The sequence below is a fragment of the Grus americana genome, chromosome 1, assembly GCF_028858705.1.
Source record: "Grus americana isolate bGruAme1 chromosome 1, bGruAme1.mat, whole genome shotgun sequence".
Lineage (NCBI taxonomy): Eukaryota > Metazoa > Chordata > Aves > Gruiformes > Gruidae > Grus > Grus americana.
Genome location: NC_072852.1, coordinates 101,689,027 through 101,706,444, shown reverse-complemented (window position 1 = coordinate 101,706,444; position 17,418 = coordinate 101,689,027). Strand labels below are relative to the sequence as shown.

At 40.6% G+C, this 17,418-nt stretch overlaps 1 protein-coding gene across 1 annotated transcript in view; it reads right to left on the bottom strand.

Moving 5' to 3' along the window:
• The window catches only part of CRYBG3 (crystallin beta-gamma domain containing 3), a 97,676-nt gene that overhangs the window by 10,291 nt on the left and 69,967 nt on the right, over window positions 1–17,418 (bottom strand). Inside the window, exons 16-19 of the mRNA XM_054818745.1 lie at window positions 15,658–15,784; window positions 14,632–14,664; window positions 10,562–10,671; window positions 9,899–10,025 (exon numbers count right to left, since the gene is read on the bottom strand). Coding sequence (XP_054674720.1) covers window positions 9,899–10,025; window positions 10,562–10,671; window positions 14,632–14,664; window positions 15,658–15,784 — 397 coding nt within the window. The remainder of the gene's footprint in view (window positions 1–9,898; window positions 10,026–10,561; window positions 10,672–14,631; window positions 14,665–15,657; window positions 15,785–17,418) is intronic.

Sequence of the window (17,418 nt, the reverse complement as noted above, 5' to 3'; positions counted from 1 at the left end):
GCTAACGTCAGTTGTTAGGCACGATGCATACGTTTGCCCACTTCAGTTTCATTTCCACATGCTCTTGGGTTAGATCATGCTCCCTCAGCAAATGTAACAGCAAGGAAAAAAAAAAATGTACATCCACCAACAAAGCACACAGAGCTGAAACATCAGAGCCTAGTGCCCCACTGACACAGGCCAGCCACAGAGTCGCTTCGAGGTGCAGAAAGGCCTCTCTTTGCATTTGAAAAATCTCTTTTTGATCCAGTCTGTATCATCAGGGCCTTGATTCCTTTTTCATAACTCCAGTTTATTTATTTTTTGATGGAACAGGTGACAGCAGTAGTTTTCAGGGTGATCTGCAGATTGCATCTAAAGTAGTGAGGCAAATCACAACTCTTGTCCATAGACTTCCATGACCAGTGGCTCACTGGAAATATCTTAGGGATCTACAAATTGGAAAAGGTTAAAAATGCCAGAACTAAGTAGTTCTCAATGTTTTTAACAGACATTCCTATTTTTCTTCTGACAATCTTGAAGAAACAGCATAACTAGTAACCCCTTCAATCTCATGTAGAATTGAAACATTTTTCACTTAATGTCCTTTTCCACAGTTGAGAGATTGCCTATGAAAGCCAATAAAAAGATCAGTTTGCACAAAAATGTGGTACAGCTGTAAGATCAGCAGAAAAGCACAGAGGGAACAGATTTAAATACAAGTGTTCCTTGTACTAGGGCACAGACTTTGTGTACTATTTTTCAGCAGTTTTAACCTAAGACCATAAGGGAATTATCATAACCAAAATTGTAAGCCCTTGTAGTTTATAACTTGATGCATCTGGTAAAGGAAGAGAGAACAGGTCTGACTGACTGCTTCAGTTATAGCAGCCTCTCCAGGGAAGTCACCTTGTTCTTAGGAGGCGTTACCCTGAGAGAGCCAGCCCAGGCAAAGGTAGGATTTCTTTTGCAGCAAAGACATGGCCTCAGGTGGAATGAACGAAACTAAATCTTGCACTAAAGTTGACGCAGGCACTAAGTAATTAAGAGAACATAACTTTCATGTTTGAAGAGGCACACGTATTGTAGTGAAGTGTCTCTGAAGAGCTCAGTGGTGATTCAGGACTTATGAATTTACTGGCACTGACTCAGTGCATTTGGTATGTAGCTGGTTGTTCAAATCCTGCCTCAGAGAAATTGCTTTCCTCTGCAGACCAGTGCAGGGACAATGTAAGTCATGAAGCACTCCACAGACAGGGAGTTTGCTGAGATATTTTAAAGAAGAGCCTGGGAACACCCACCTGGAGAGATTTTCAAAGCCCACTGCATTCCTAAAAAACTCCTCATGTTACAAAACAGAAAGAGCTTAAAACCCATAATGTTTTTATTTTGGAACATCAGTTCTTCCCACCTGCCTTCTGCTGGATGAGGTGGGTCAAATTTACATTGTGTGTTTAAAGGCTTACTTTGAAATCTAGACCAGCAGACCTAGCGCGGACAGCTACTTCTCAGGTTGCTCTGCTCAGCAAGGCAGTATCATCACACTCCAGTTTGCAAGAGCCTACTCCCTTGACGCTGGCTTTCACCTGAGTGGAGACCAGAAGCCATGTCCAGAACAGGTCCAACAGGGAAAATTTTCACAAGTGCGTTAGTAAGCACTAATGGTGGGAAACACCATTTGGCATCCTTGTTGCTAGACATTGTTACCAAAGCCTAAAATTTATCCTGCTGTTGCAATATTCAATATGTTAAGAGACAGGGATGCTGTACTAGATGGACAAGTCATCTGATCCAGCATATCCATTTATACACCAGGAATTAGACCAGCAAATTGGTTGAGTCAATTAAAATGACTCTAGCTCTCATGCAGATGAGACTGACTGAACTCGATGGGCCCGAGAAAGCCCCGTCTGGTTGCTCAGAGCCCCAGCCTGTCGGTACACAGCAGACATTGATCTCTGACACACACACAGCTGATCACAAGGACTGACACCACCTTTCCAGTGAGACCTCAGAAAGACTCCACTCATCTTGGCACAGACGTGAAGCACAGAAAAAGAAAACATGCTGCTATCTCAAGCGCCGAAGCTGTCATATTTCCATAACCATATATAGAGCAATGAGCTGATTACTCACTTTATATATACAGTTTTACACCAACAGCTGGCAGCAGTGACTTGGCCTGGCTTTTTTCTCTGATTTTGTTTTCATAGCTCCATGGAAACTACCAACAGTAAAAAACAAGGTTTTGAGGCTATGCTGTTACACTTACTACGGAGGCATCTTGCTCCCACCCTTCCTTGCAGAATGCTCAGGTGCACTTTCACCCATGTTTCAGGCTGAAGAGTCATCACCGATAGGTAAACACGAGACTGACAGGTTCAGCGTTCTTCACCAAGGCCCAATCCTGACAGGCCAGGGAGGAACGGGGCTCTCTAAGAGCCAGAGGAAGGGCAACCATCAGAGAATACAAGAAGGGACAACCTCAGATCGTGGTGTTGCTTTAGGTGGACCCCAGCCCCTGATTTTGAAAGGTAAGCTAAAGACATCCACATTTACCCACAACTGGCAAGTCATTGCCATGCCTAGGTCAAGATTACCTTAGCTTCCTTTCATAGTTATTTCAAGGAAAATACTTGAAATGCCATCCTTTGGGGAAAGCCAGCCAATTGCAAGAATGACAAAGCACCACAGAATTACTTAACCTGAGCTTTGTGCGTTAAGGAACTAATTGCCTTGCTTAACCAGCACCAATAAAGTTCCAAGATGTTTTGCTTGTCCTGTTTTTTAATGCCAGTGTCCAGGGAGAAACTTGAAGAGCTTTAATATACTTAAGAGGCCAGTGATTAATGAAGGCTATATTTACATAGCATTTAAAGATACAAGCAGCCTTGTGAATTGTTAAATACAGTGATATTCTTTACTTAACAGGTGTGGTAGTTGATGGCTAATACAGCACGTGATGCTATGAAAAGGACACAGCTTTTTTCCCTCCCCATGGTGTGATTTCAAAGACTGAAAGGTAAGCCATGGAAAGCAACACTAATGCTCTCTTGCCCAGTGCAACTCAGCTCAGACTTCCCCCTCAAAGACTTCTACCTTTTTTTAAATGGAGAGAAGCTGTGCTCCACAAATTTTTCACAATTCAGAACAGAATTTTATACTCTATCAGTTGAGAAAAAAAGTGCAATGCAAGCCTGAAGTGTTTGATATTAAACAAAGACCAGTGCAAGATGAGGTTCCTTTCAAATGCCTTTTGTTTGCAGTGCAAGGCTTAGGTGCTTGGCCCACTGAAAAGCAAGTGTACAGACACAGAGAAGCTAACCAAAAGGTGCTACAACTGAAACCCAAGTGCACAGGTGAATTTGCACACACGCTTATAATAAAGTCAAGTATAGTTTTAGCTATAGATGACATACGGATAATTTTTCATAATGAATTTTGTGAAAATTATTACCAATAAAAAGCCTGTTAGAGAAGGGCTCACCCCAAAACATATTTTTCTTCACTCTCTTTTTTGCAAACTTAAGATTTTGCAGATTTTGATGGGAAAGCCTAATAAAGCCAAAGAAAGAAATCCACGGGGCTGGACTAAAGCATGATGGTAACCCAGCCATGGCAAGGGTTGGTATGTTTCACCACTTCGCGTCCCCGTTGACCTGTTGCTCTGCAAACAGCATTTGCCAGAGCCTTAACTGGAGGAGCCTCTACAGCTGTCTTACATCATCTCTGGAAAAAATCTTTACTCTTCGGTCTTGGCTAACATTATTTACAACTGTCTTCACTGAAGCTGTGCTCGCCTGGCTACTCCCTTCAGTGTGGGAAGGATGCCTGGCTCAGAGAAAGGAACACGGTGTTGGATTTGGATGACAGTAACGCCCCATGGTCCGGTCCCAGCTACACAAAATGACTCATTGCCTGGCCCTGGGAAACACCAATTAATTTTTGTATCTGATTTCATTATTTGCCTCACAGGAATGCTGGGGAGATTAGTTAACACTTGTGTTTAACTTAGAAAAGATAATCAATATAGAAATACAGCAACTATCATGATTGATCAGAGCAAGAATAAGGAATGCCTCAAAAGAAAGGAAAAAAAAAAAAAAGGCGTTGCACAACCTTCAACCCAGATCTTTTTTTTTTTTTTTTTTAGAAACTATGAGACTGGTTTAACCTCAGGGCTGAAGTTAATGTTTTAGAAGGAAAACTAATTGCTCGCTGCAACAATCCTGGATACTCTTGTCACACCAAATATTACAGGGAGTTTAAAAAACCGACATGCCTGAGAAAAGACAGCACTAGAGCTGAACTCCCCTTTGTAAGAACATCTCGTAAGGGTTTCTATCCCAAAAAGATTAACCTCTTCAAGCAATAAACACTGGGCAAAGGCCCCAGTAAGCAAGCAAGCATGGCCCTATAAATGGCTCAGATGACTTCACCCGTTCTCTTGCCACCAGGCGAGCGGCCCACGCTTTGCTTTTCACGAATTCATGGCAATGCAAAAGGCAAGTCCTTGCCAATGCAGGCACGGATACCTGCGCTGCTGTAGCAAATGCAGCAACCCTTAACCTGTGCTAAGCTTTTACCTGCCTGCAGAGTGGCTATTAACAACAATACCAGCAAATTTCAGCAACAAACTTTTCTTAAAGAATCCTTTAGGATTTTTAGATGAAAAGAGATGAGAGGCAAGTCACATTAGTTCCAGTGTTCCTACCACTACTAAGTAAATGAGTACCCTTCTAATGTTAAGCATGTAACTGCCTGGTCACTTAAAGTCCCCGTAAGATACACTTTCTAGCATATTTTCCCACTTATAAAATAGTACATGCAAAAGAGTCGTTGGTCTTTCAGAAGCATTCCCCTTTTCAGAAAGGAAGAGGCCATGTAACACATCGCTATTCAATATGCAATCTAGATTAATACGTGGGTATTGCAACACTATTTTTCTTCCCAGAATACTGAAAACAAAGGACATTATTTTCTCATTATCAAGGCACAGATATGCTTTGTTCCTTCTTTGCATCCTCTCATTAACCTATAGCTTTTCCTAAATGCTCCCAGAAGGACAAAACAGTCCGGTCTGAATTTGAGTGAAATGGAACAGCAGAGAAAAAAATACAGGTAGGGTCTCCTAAAGATTTAGTTTGAGTATTAATTGCCTTGGAGAGTAAGCCAAGATGTGAAAAAGGTTCCTGGGAATAAGGGAACACCTTCCCCACTCTCCTTACTGACCTAACTTTTGCTCTGCTACTTCCCGAACTGGTAGAGGAAACTGGTTGCAAAGATGTGATTAATTCCTCTGTGACACCACTGCATGATAAATGGGGAAATAACCAAAGGGAAACCATGTTGATTTTAATTTCTTGAGAAATGGGGGAGTGTGTGTGCAGAGGGGTTGGGGATACCATGCCTACTTAAATGATGACAACTTCACTTTTCAGCAAAGAACCCATAAAACATACCTCCAAGAGCTAAAGGGTAGAAGGAAAACTAGCCAACCTAAAATACTGTCATCACAGTGGAGAAATCAGATCATCGCTAGTCTGAGCTTGTTTTCTTGTTCCAATACATTTTGCGTTGCTCTGAAAGTTTTGAGTTTTTTCTATTTTAATTGGGCCAACTCAGTGATTTAGAATGAAATTTTTCACTTTATTATGTAATTAAGCTCTTAAACAATCAAACTATATCTCTGACAATTTTCAAACTAAAATCTTAAAAAGTTTACTTTCCTAAAAAAACCCAAAACTACCCTTATTTTTTTCATTTAGAACATTTGCTCTATTTGCTTGCAAATATTCTGTTTGCATCAAAGCTGCATTTTCCAGAGAACAAACTATTCCCTCAAATCCTTTCCTTATCTTCAATTGGCTGATCTATTTTCAAAAAAATCAGTCAAGGCTTTGCAGAAGTTCTTAGTTGTTTCATATAGATTAAGGCGTTACTGTTACCTTAGTCACAAAAATCCTAATGGCACCTTACAGTGTTGTTCCGTTAGGTCACAAAAGCGCACTCAGGCCACAAAGGAGTACTACAAGTACGTAACTTCAGTTCTCAAATTCTCCTTCCAAAACAGAGAGCTCTGAAATTTCGTGGCAGCTGGTAGCATCCAAAAAGCCCCTCAAAACTGTTAGAGATTTTAAGTGAAAACTCACAAAGTTACCCTGAAGGTATTGCTACATGCAATAGCAAAAACATTGCTAGATGTTCCTTTTAGTTACCAGAACAGATAGGAACAGAAAGAGCATCCTGATTCAGGGTCAGATGCAGAAACCTGTGTGGATGCCCAGCCAAGCTGCACATCCTGCAGGTGACTGCTGTTTCACGGCTCCTTTGGAGTTAGCCCCACGCAAAGAATCTATATTCTTACATACACCTAGCAGATAAAGGCCCAGAGCTGGGACTTTACTCAGCTGTACAATAACAAGATAACATACTGTAATTATCGTAACAATCTTGCAAATTAGGAAAGGAATACCCAGATCCTGTGTCCCCATTTCCTCCAGCAGATTTGTTCTCCTATCGCAAAGGACTGGCTGAAACAATCTACTTCTAAAATATATAGCTGGACCACACCTACACCAGTCAGTGGACTGTTTTCAAAGGCTGGTAAGGAGCTAGACTTATGAGTCCTTTGTACTGCCAAAAGCATCTTTTTTCCCTTCTGTCAGTGCCACACACAGGCCTCTACTTCTAGTCAACATCTGGGATGCAGAAACTCACACGCTGAAGCAATACAAGGCTCCCCTGCCACGTAAGAGTCCTTCCAACAGTTACACTTGCAGCAAATACATCTCACTTAAAGAAAAGCAGGAGGCAATCACATTCAGGGCTTGGTGTCGGGGTTAAATGTTCTCCCTCTTACACGTGAGCTATTGAGATAGACACCTTAGGTCTGAAATTGGGCTGGTATTTAAAGCTGAACAATGGAAGGGGTTCCCAATGTCAAAACTGAATTCAATAAAGCTATACAACAATTCCACTTGGGAATACGCTTGCTGCTCTCTTGAATGAGCTAACAGAAATATCTCGTAATAAAAAGGGCTCTGTTCCAAGAACAGTGCATTGCGGACAATGCACAGAATTAACTACGCCTGTTTCTGACCACTGACCAAACTTACTGCTGCGTGCTTAACATCATGTCTGTACGACACAATGCCTCTGAGTGCGATTAGCGTACACAATGTGTTAGGGGCCAATGAGGGCATTTCTATTTGTAAACCAGGTGTGGTTCAACAGCATTTTATGCTGTTTAGTGCCTCAATTTTGTGAAATACAAAAAATTGCTCCTATTTGCAAGAGAGGAGCTCGACTCAGAGGTGTGAGCCACTTACAAAGTACAGGAAGACGTGTGCAAGCTTCCCACACACAGCCTGCCAAACACACTTCTCCCAGGGCTTGGCCAGTAGCTTCTTACTATGCCAAACTGCTTAGCTACTTCCCTGTGAGATCACAGGCTGGGGGATTTGAATGAGACCTACCATTTCATGTCAAAATTTCATTCTGATTTAGCAGAGCACTCCAAAAGTCTAATGTTAAAAGGAGATCTTTAATCTGAAAACCAGGCTCTCAGCAGGTGGGAAGCTATAGTTCCGCTGAAGTCACCGCATCTATGTAACCTAGAGAAAAAAACAGTTCTCAACCTTGAGTTGTACATCCTTCCCACCATGCCCATGGCTTTCTTTTTTGGGGTTTTGTTGGGGTTTTTTGTTGGGTTTGGGTGGTTTTTTTTTAATCTGTTCACAAATCAAAAAAAGGACTTTAATATTTGAAGAAAAATGAATTGAGTAATCTTTAAAGTCTAGTTTAGTAAGAGTTACATTGAAGGGCACAGGTCACACAGACTGAGATTGTGTTCTGTCATCAGGGGAGGAAGAGTTTTGGAGAAGTCTGTCAGTGCTAGAGAAGAGTGGGCAGAGCAGCCACTTGCTTCTCTTTTTCTGACAGCATTATGGTCAGCTTATCTTCGGTGCTCTTGCATAGGAGCATACCGAGATACGGTATGAATAATGAATTGGCTGGATGGTCGCACTCAAAGAGTTGCAGTCAATGGCTCCAAGCGGAGACCAGTGACAAGAGGTGTTCCTCAGGGAACGTATTGGGACTAGCCACTGTTTAACATCTTTGTCGGCAACACGGACAGTGGGATTGAGTGCAGCCTCAGCAAGTTTGCCAATGACACCAAGCTGTGTGGTGAGGTCGACATGCTGGAGGGAAGGGATGCCATCCAGAGGGACGTGGACAGGCTTGAGAGGTGGGCCCGTGTGAACCTCATGAAGTTCAACAAGGCCAAGTGCAAGGTCCTGCACATGGGTCGGTGCAATCCCAAGCACAACTACAGGCTGGGTAGAGAATGAATTGAGAGCAGCCCTGAGGAGAAGGACTTGGGGGCATTGATTGATGAAAAGCTCAACATGAGCTGGCAATGTGTGCTTGCAGCCCAGAAAGCCAACCATATCCTGGGCTGCACCAAAAGCAGCATGACCAGCAGGTCGAGGGAGGGGATTCTGCCCCTCTAGTCCGCTCTCGTGAGACCCCACCTGGAGTACTGTGTCCAGCTCTGAGGTCCCAAACATATGAAGGACATGGATCTGTTGGAGCAAGTCCAGAGGAGGGCCATGAAGCTGATCAGAGGGCTGGAGCACCTCTCCTATGAGGACAGGCTGAGAGAGTTGGGATTGTTCAGCCTGGAGAAGAGGGCTCTGGGGAGACCTTATAGCAGCCTTCCAGTACCTGAAGGGGCCTACAGGAAAGCTGGTAAGGGACTGTTTACAAGGGCAGGGAGTGATAGGACAAGGGGTAATGGCTTTAAGCTGAAGGAGGGTCGATTTAGATTAGACATAAAGAAAAAAGTCTTCCCTGTGAGGGTGGTGAGGCACTGGAACAGGCTGCCCAGAGAAGCTGTGGATGCCCCATGCCTGGAAGTGTTCAAGGCCAGGTTGGATGGGGCTTTGGGCAACCTGATCTAGTGGAGGGTGTCCCTGCCCATGGCAGGGGGTTGGAACTAGATGGTCTTTAGGGTCCCTTCCAACCCAAACTGTTCTCTGATTCTATGGGACAGAGGCACAGACATGACAACAAGACTCCAGAGGCATATGTCCTGCGTGCAGGTTTACAACAGGATGTACAAAAGGCTGTATCTATCTCGTACTGGACAGTTCAAGCATTCCTGTCCAGTTTCCTGGCCAGAGGACCTCGTATCTCACCTTACTGCTACAATAGGTCACTTGACTGCAAAATGTGTGCTTGGGTAGTACAAGCAATGTGACTTGAAAGTCACACAAAGACTATGGGTATGTGTTATAAGTAATTGTCCTGTATCTGAAAAGTCACCAAGAGAAATGGTGGCCACACGAGCTTTGGACTGGACTATCTGATGTGTCATACACAGGCCACATACGTGGTATTATACCACTTTATTGACCCATGATTAGAGATGTGATTAGGAGGCGAAAATCTTTTGTATATTTCTGTAAAATAGTTAGTAAATTAAACAGCATTATGGCAAGTACCTGCTACCTTATAATTTCAATGTTCATGTCTTCTGCGTGTACTTTGCTTTAACCTTGGCTGTAGGCCTAATAAAAGAAGCCCCATATGCTTTGACGGTGTGACAAAATCAATGTCTTGCTGTGTACTAAGCTTACTGAGCTGTATTACAACGACCAATCAGAAAAATGCCAACCAGTGCAACTCATACAAAAGAGAGCGACTTTGAGCCCAGAACACCCAAGAGTGTGTGCCTACAAGTGACCGCATGCATGCAGCCTGGCTTGTTCCTAACCCAAAAAATCCTGTAAGCCAAGAAAACAAACTTCATTCTTTTCCCTGCGTAGGACTTTGTTTAACGCAAGCACTTGCTGCAGACATCTGACTAGGAAAAGAGTTCCAAAATGTTATTTTTCTTCAGTAAAGTCCTTACGTATTGAATAGGCTTGAGGGATTTGATTGTAGCAGTTGGGCAGCCACAGGAACGGAGGTCAACATAGAGGCCTTCTTCCAGCACACAGTGATTGTCAGTGATTTCCCCTTGGTAATACAGGAGCCAACTGCAAGAATAATGTAAGAAAAAAGATTAGCTGCTCTAACTGCTTATTAACAGGAAGTAGGGTTTTTTTCCAAGATTTAATATTTACTAAGGAAATAAGGAATAAAAAAAATCTGTTTGTTCTTGTTAAGCTTAGAAGTACGGTGACTTGAAAGGCTATGTGACAAACCAACCAAAGCAGCAAAATCAAATCATGTGGTACAGAAATCTCAGTTCCAGAGTCAAACGACGAGTGGAATGCAGACACTTCTACTGTACTAAGTTCTCAAAATCTGGAATAAATTGTAACTGGAGTTAAAAAAACCCAAATAAATAAAATCACAGTAACTGTGCAAACTTCCCACAGGGAAAGCAAAATGCGTACTACCCAAACCAGTGACAGGACGACAGTTACTGAGATGCATTGCAACACAAAGGGTCTAAGACACGATGGAACATGATGGGCGTGTTACGCACTTTCAGCTGTCTGAAATTCAGTAGCATTAAAAAAAAATATCATACTACTTAAAATGGTAGCATGTAAAACAATAGACTTACCATCCCCGAAGAACCTTAAAAGAACATGGTATGAATGATGTAAAATCAGAAACTTCTGCTGTGAAATCTATACATGCTCCTTGGAAATGTGTATTACTGAAAGCTTTGAGCTACAAGAACAAAACAAAATAAAACCAATGACTAGAAGGAAAATGAACTCATTATCATTAATGTAAGCAGAGATAGCTGTGGTCTTACAGAAGTATCCATTCAATTCACAAAGAGACAATAGAATTAATTCTCATTGAAGGGATCTTTTACATTTCTATGGCTGCTTTATTTTTAGAAAGATTGAGTGTTTTATTGTCTCTGGAACCGGTACAGGATGCTTCCTGGTGATGCAAAGCATTGGTATCGAGCATAAGTTCAGCTGCAGCAGGAGAGGGCCCAGAGAAAAAGAGAAGGCTTGGACTGAAGGATGTCATCTTCCATCCAAAGTACTCCTGAACTGCAGGTACCTATTACTCCATATAGCTCAGCAATCCAGTGTTCAAAACAGGATGGGGAAGCATTGGTCAAAAGATATAGGGCTACTGTTGACAAAGTGCCTTGAAATCTTCTGTGACCACAGTGATCCCAGGTAGTTTCTCATTTAAGAACTAGCAGGAGAGTTTCTGGGGCAACTGGGTACAGCCTGGTAGATGTACCATGAACTTCTGAAGTTCACCTAAGCCGTTTTTACATGTCATGGTGAAGAACTTCAAGCCACATTGAACCATACCCCACCACTAAGATGGGATTGGTTCATCCTGAAAAAACAATAAGGTTGAAAATGTTGCAGTAAAAGAAGAAAAAAAAAAGAAAAAAGGGGGGAAAAAAAGCAGTATGATACAGCCTATGATCTATAGCAGTCGCCTGTAATTCTGTACCCTTGGGCTGCTACTGTGTAACCAAGGTGAATTTCACTTTAAAGTCTGAAAGAGAGGCTAGAAAAGAATGAAAAATGTAACTGTATCAAGAGAACAGCTCATATTCTGTAATGGCAGAAAACCATGATGGCTGTTGCAAGAGCTACTTCCCCCTTCATGCCCCAAATTGGCCTAGCTTACTGCCAAAGAAAAGAAATCAAATGCTTTTGCCAGTACAGAGCGAGAAGGCCAAACACAAGTATCAGCAAATGATTTTATGGAAAAGCTCAGTCTATATTTTTAAAAGAAATGAATATCTTTCCTGTTAGAAAGAATAAGAAAGGCTTAACCTGGCCTTGCATGCTGTAACTGCAAACTGGAGAACACAAATCGGCTACAATATAATGAATAAAGTGTATCTGATTTTTCTGGAAATATAATTGCACTGCTATGTCACAAAGCATCTATTTAAGCTGTAATTACATAGTATTTTCTACCCACTCATCTCAAAGCTTTTTATAAAAAGTAATATTTATATGCACTTTCTTTCATAGGCCAGATGCTATGCAAGGCTTTTAAAAAAAGACCTTTAACCCATTTTTATACACAATATATCCAATAATGAATGATAGTCTTAATTTGACAAAAGCTGGAGTGAAGTACTGATTCCTCAGTGAAAACATTGCATATCTGCAATTAGTCTCAAATGGCAGCTATCTCTATTTTGTCAGGGTTTGGCATTACTATACGAGGTTTCGCTTCCTAAAAAGTCAATGGACAGCATGACAAAATACAAATGTAAGTTATCACAGCAATTTATCTCTGCTTCCTAAATCATCTGTACAAGACAGCTGCTATTGAAAGAGGCTTTGTTCTTGCTGGGCAAAACCAAGTTTTATTTTTAATAAATAAAATGAACGGCTTTTTAGAGTTGGTGATTTCAGGCATTCGTACATTATGTGTACTTTGTCTATTAGGGAGCCTGGCAGGAGGAAAAGGTATGAGGAGTTAGTGAGAGATTTAATAAAATCTAGTTTCTTTTCAATTTCTGATGAGCAACTAAAAACAGAAGTGAAAAAAAGACACACTCCTGTAGACAGTGAAAACAGTTCCCTTAACTCAGACATATGTTTATTAAAGGTGGGAGAATGTATAATCATTCAGAATAACCAGTATAAGGGTCAAACACTAGGATGCTTAAGGATTTGCCAGCTCACATGCACCATGCTTTGAAGTTCCAAACTAAGAGACTGTTGCACACATGGAAACTTTAATTTTACTTTGAATGGGAATTTTTTAAATATATATCCCAAAGACAGTCTTTTACTTATCCTAAGTGATTAAATATTTTCCCCTAAAAACTTCCTCAAAATATTTCCACTCCTTGAAGAACTGTAGCCATATGAATGACATTCTTCCTTCCCTAGCTTTAGGGCAGAATCCTATGAAAACCAGGATTGTGGTAAGTCAGGATAGTAATTTTTAAAGACGGTGTTAAGACTGCTATTAGAGAACATAAAAGACAAAACACAACGTAGTACATGTCAATATTTAAAGGTGATTGTGCATACACAGTTTTTTTTCATGTATCACTGGAAATAAAAAGACTGTAAAGCACAATTTATTGAAACTTCAAAGGTTTGAATTGATCTTAAAGGTCTGAAAAACTGGATTAAATCACTGAAAGAATAGTTTTGGGGATATCCTGAAAAAGTAGAAGAGTTGAAGATGGAGAGAAAATTATCTTCAACTGCTTGGATCCCACCAGTTTCCTCCGAGTCGGTTATTTTATCTGGTATCATTTACCAAGGCCTTACTGTGAACGTACTTGCAAGTCTTTGGATTTGGCTGCAAACTGCCATATGAATAGGTCTGGCAAGAAATCAGTGTTTAAGACTAAAATAATGCACCAATTATGTCTTCAGACAGGAAACATTTCCTGTAGTCCTGGGTTAATCATAAAACTGTAGAACAAGAATACTTGGAGAAAAAGAAGGGCGTGGTCAACCTGCAATGCTGACCTACAACACAATGTATGTATTTCCCATGCACTTAGAGCTATTATACCCATGTAAGCAAGAAAGAGCAAATTTGTGTCCAGATGACAAAATACTTAAGTTTTCTGAAACAGAACCATTCAGCTCTAAAGTCTCTTTTGTCTGAAAAAATATCATGTTTCTTGAATTAAAGTTTTCCAAATTTGCTTAATTAAGAGCAGGTCACAGAGAGCGCAACATAACCCCTTAGAACATCACCCCTGCTAGCAGCACACTCCAGGACAGAAAAGAAGAAATCAACTACAGCAGGAAGGGAGGAGAGCCCTGTTGGGACAGAACGTTGCAGGAGACACAGACCACCCTTGGTGATGAGCACAAACACTTGGAGAAGGTTTTTGGTTTTGAAAGATATCACAAAGGTACATGAATGGAACATAGCCTTGTAAGATAATGACCAAAAGTGCAAACCCCTAAACTAACTTGTTCTTGAGACTAAAAGTGAATTTTACAGACCGCTTTCTAAGTTGTCACCAAGTCAGACATGACTTCCAGGAAAATAGGTATAAAGTATGATAGAAGAGATTTATTACAGAGTTGTTATAATCAGGATGGGTTCAGTTAAGATCATATGTTACCGTGAGGAAAAGGGAAGCATGGAGTAAGTGGTGCCTGCTGCTAGAGGAGTGGCTACACATGACTGGAAGACTATGAAAAGCAGAGCTACCGGCATCCAAGACTAAAAAACGCAACTTCCCCTGTTGATACATCTGCAGGTTTGGACAGTGCACTTCAATTTTCTGCAGTTTATACGTTCTTCTTCACCTCATACATGAACAAATTAGTGACAAACCAGATGTAACGCAAAATAATGGAAAAAAATATATGCCACAAGGAGAAGGATGAATGCATATGATAACGAGCTTCCAAAAACAGGAAGGAAAGAAGAGAAAAATAAATAGCTAGAGGGACCCAAAAATCACTTGAAACCTACTGAACTGGTTGCATTTTTGAGGACAGAATATTAAAAGGTATGGTCTGGAATAAAGCAAAGAGTAGAACGTTAGTGAACTCAACCTTTACTGGTTTCCTCCATCAATGGTCTGCTGCATGGAGATGATAATACTGAGATATCATCTGAAGTAACAAAGCAAGACATTCAATGTTACCTGTATTTAATTATTAAATGTAGTTTAGTACTAGAGCTTATTATATAATGTCAACATACCAAATGTGGAGGCTCATTCGTTCCAAGTGGTTCCTGCAAGAATAAATATATATACATGCATATAAATAATTTAATTACAATTAATTTCCTAGAAGACATGTCAAGTTCCTGAAATTTGTTAATTATGAACTCAAGAGCAGAGAAAAACTAACTTCCCATGCCCTTGGCACAATTCTCTTCCCCAGCCTCTGCCTTCAGCTGCCTGTAAGGTCACGACTACCTGCCTGACTGTTCAGTCACTTTCCACACAGAGAACTTGCATCAGCATTAACTAGTTCATATAATGTGGATTAGAGCCCATGTAAGTGTCCCTGTATTTATTTTTGAGTCTATTTCTTGAAGAAAAAAAAAAGACAATTAAAACCAACAGAAGACTGGGACACGTCTTTCAACATGTGCTCTTCAAAATAAGGTTAAATGTTCCTTTCTCATTTTCAGTGCAGTAGTATCAGTTATTATATACTCGTCACTGAGGATTGTCTTTGTTTTGCATTAGGGTTTTGACAGTTCTGGCACTAATCTATTTGGGTAAGTTGCACTACCTTGGATTTAATAATGGGTTAAGAATATTTCCTGTCTTTATTCACTATATGTCTTACAAATATTTTAGTATAAAAATAGGGGAAAAAAATATCAGACCTCTATTATACAACAACATTACAGGCCAGATAAATTCTCAAGTATTTTTATATTCATTATCAATTAGACATTATGAATTACTATGTTTTGAGGCAAATTAATCTTTCCAGGACAGGTTATTCTTTCCACGAATGCAGTCTGCCAAAGGGAAGCTCTTCTTATGAAGTTTCCCTGACAACTTTCTCAACAGACAGAAAGATCCAGAGTGTCCATTTCATTCTCCATCCTGAACAGACTCATTATATGACAAGGGTCTTTAACTTGTTTCTAAATAAACAGACAAATTGATTCAACAGCATAGCTCACATGATAACATTATTGTACACTCTGATCTCCAAAGGTCTCATTTCTTTTATGTTTTCCACTTAACAAGTTCTGGTAACTCACCAACTTAATAGGTCGAATTGACATGATGATTTTACTAGATCCTCCCCAGTCAAAGAAACATTTATATTTTCCTTTCTCCAATACATATTGTTCTCCACAGAAATATTTCTGCTGATATGCGACCCACCTGCAGAATGACACAAAAATTAAACTGAAAACATCGATTTTTTCTGTGTAGTTTGAAGAACATACCAACGAGTTAAATAGAACAATTTTCTTTGGAGTTTTCTTGATAAGTCCATCTGACAGACAGTGTAATATCAAACCTAGTGAGAGGCACAAAATTGTCAGACACTTGATTTTCTGCTTTTACATTGCAAACACTACAACTTTGGGTCTCTTTTTCTAGCAAATATACATTCAGCATGAGATGATGCCTTGCTTAAAAGCCCAGAGGGAAGACACTTAACTGACAAGTTTTTGAATCTCTCTCAGCTGAACCTTTACCTGTTCAGATGCCCCCAGACAGGGCTTTCTTTCAACTTTTCCAGTTGAATTTAAGAAAAACAGTGCAATAAAGAGAAGTAAATGAGAAAGCCTTGATGGGATGAAACAAAGCAGAAGCTTGCAATGGTTGGCAATTCAAGCTTCTCCCACCCTACTTTCCCTGTTGTGATTTAAGAAAGAAAGAAATCCCAGCATATGTGAGACTGAGGGTGCCTCTAGCCCTGCACACATGCTCTTTGGCAGTGGCAGAAGTAGATAGAGGCTAGTTAGAAATGACGTTAACCTGGCTACTTCTGGTGGTGCATTCCTCTCTCAGTCACTGTTATATTAGGGATACTAGAGGGTATCTCCTTTCTTAGTCCTTTTAGCACCTGTTTCTGAATCTGTTTGTCATTAATTTGTCTAACACTTTTTTAAACCTCCTGGTGCTATCTGCTACCACAGCCTACTTCAGTAGCAAGTTCCAGAAATTCACTGCCTCTGGTGCAAGAAAGGCTTTTTGCTCCCCACCTCCACATCTGTTTTAAAGCAATCTTCAGCTAGTTCTGTAAAGCATCCCCCCATTGTTGTCATGCAGTATTCTGTGAATGCTGCTGCATTAAGCTTGTCTTCGGGATTTTGTAGATCTCATATCCTTCCTCAGCCATCTCTTCTCCAAACTGAGTCCCAGCCTTTCATCCTTGTATCTTACCATCATGAGACACTGATATCCAGTCTCTATGGGAGCAGTTCAAATCCTCCACTATTGCTACCTGTCCTAAGTTTGAGGGTTTTTTAGTCTCACTTAACAGTTGCCGATACCTATCACCATCACCATTAGGGTAGGCATGATAATGTTAATATTGCACTTTTAAAATTACGGTTAAAGTCTGGAATTTCCACCCACATGATTCCATAGTGCTCTTTTCTCATAATGTATTTTATCTTTCAGCACTTGATAGCACTCTTCATGTACGATACTGCTCCCGTGCCTCTGTCATTCCTATAAAGTCAGTAGCTCCTCTTCTTATCCTTCCTGAGAATCTCTGCGGTACCTGCTGTATCACAGCTGTCATTTCATGCCAAGCATTCCAGTTCCCCCATACTATTTTTTAGTCTTCTAGCACTTGTAAGTTTTGTAACTGCTCCATCAGTTAATACTGCTTATCTTTGTCAACAGACATTACAGGCAATCTAATTTACCTTCCTTATTTATTGTAATTGTGCTGTCTATTTTCCTCCTGGACTTCACATACGCACATCTAAAGTTAGCCAAGTCCACCCTGTAGGCCGTATCAGTTTCAACCAGATACTTTTCCACACCTGTTGGTTTAA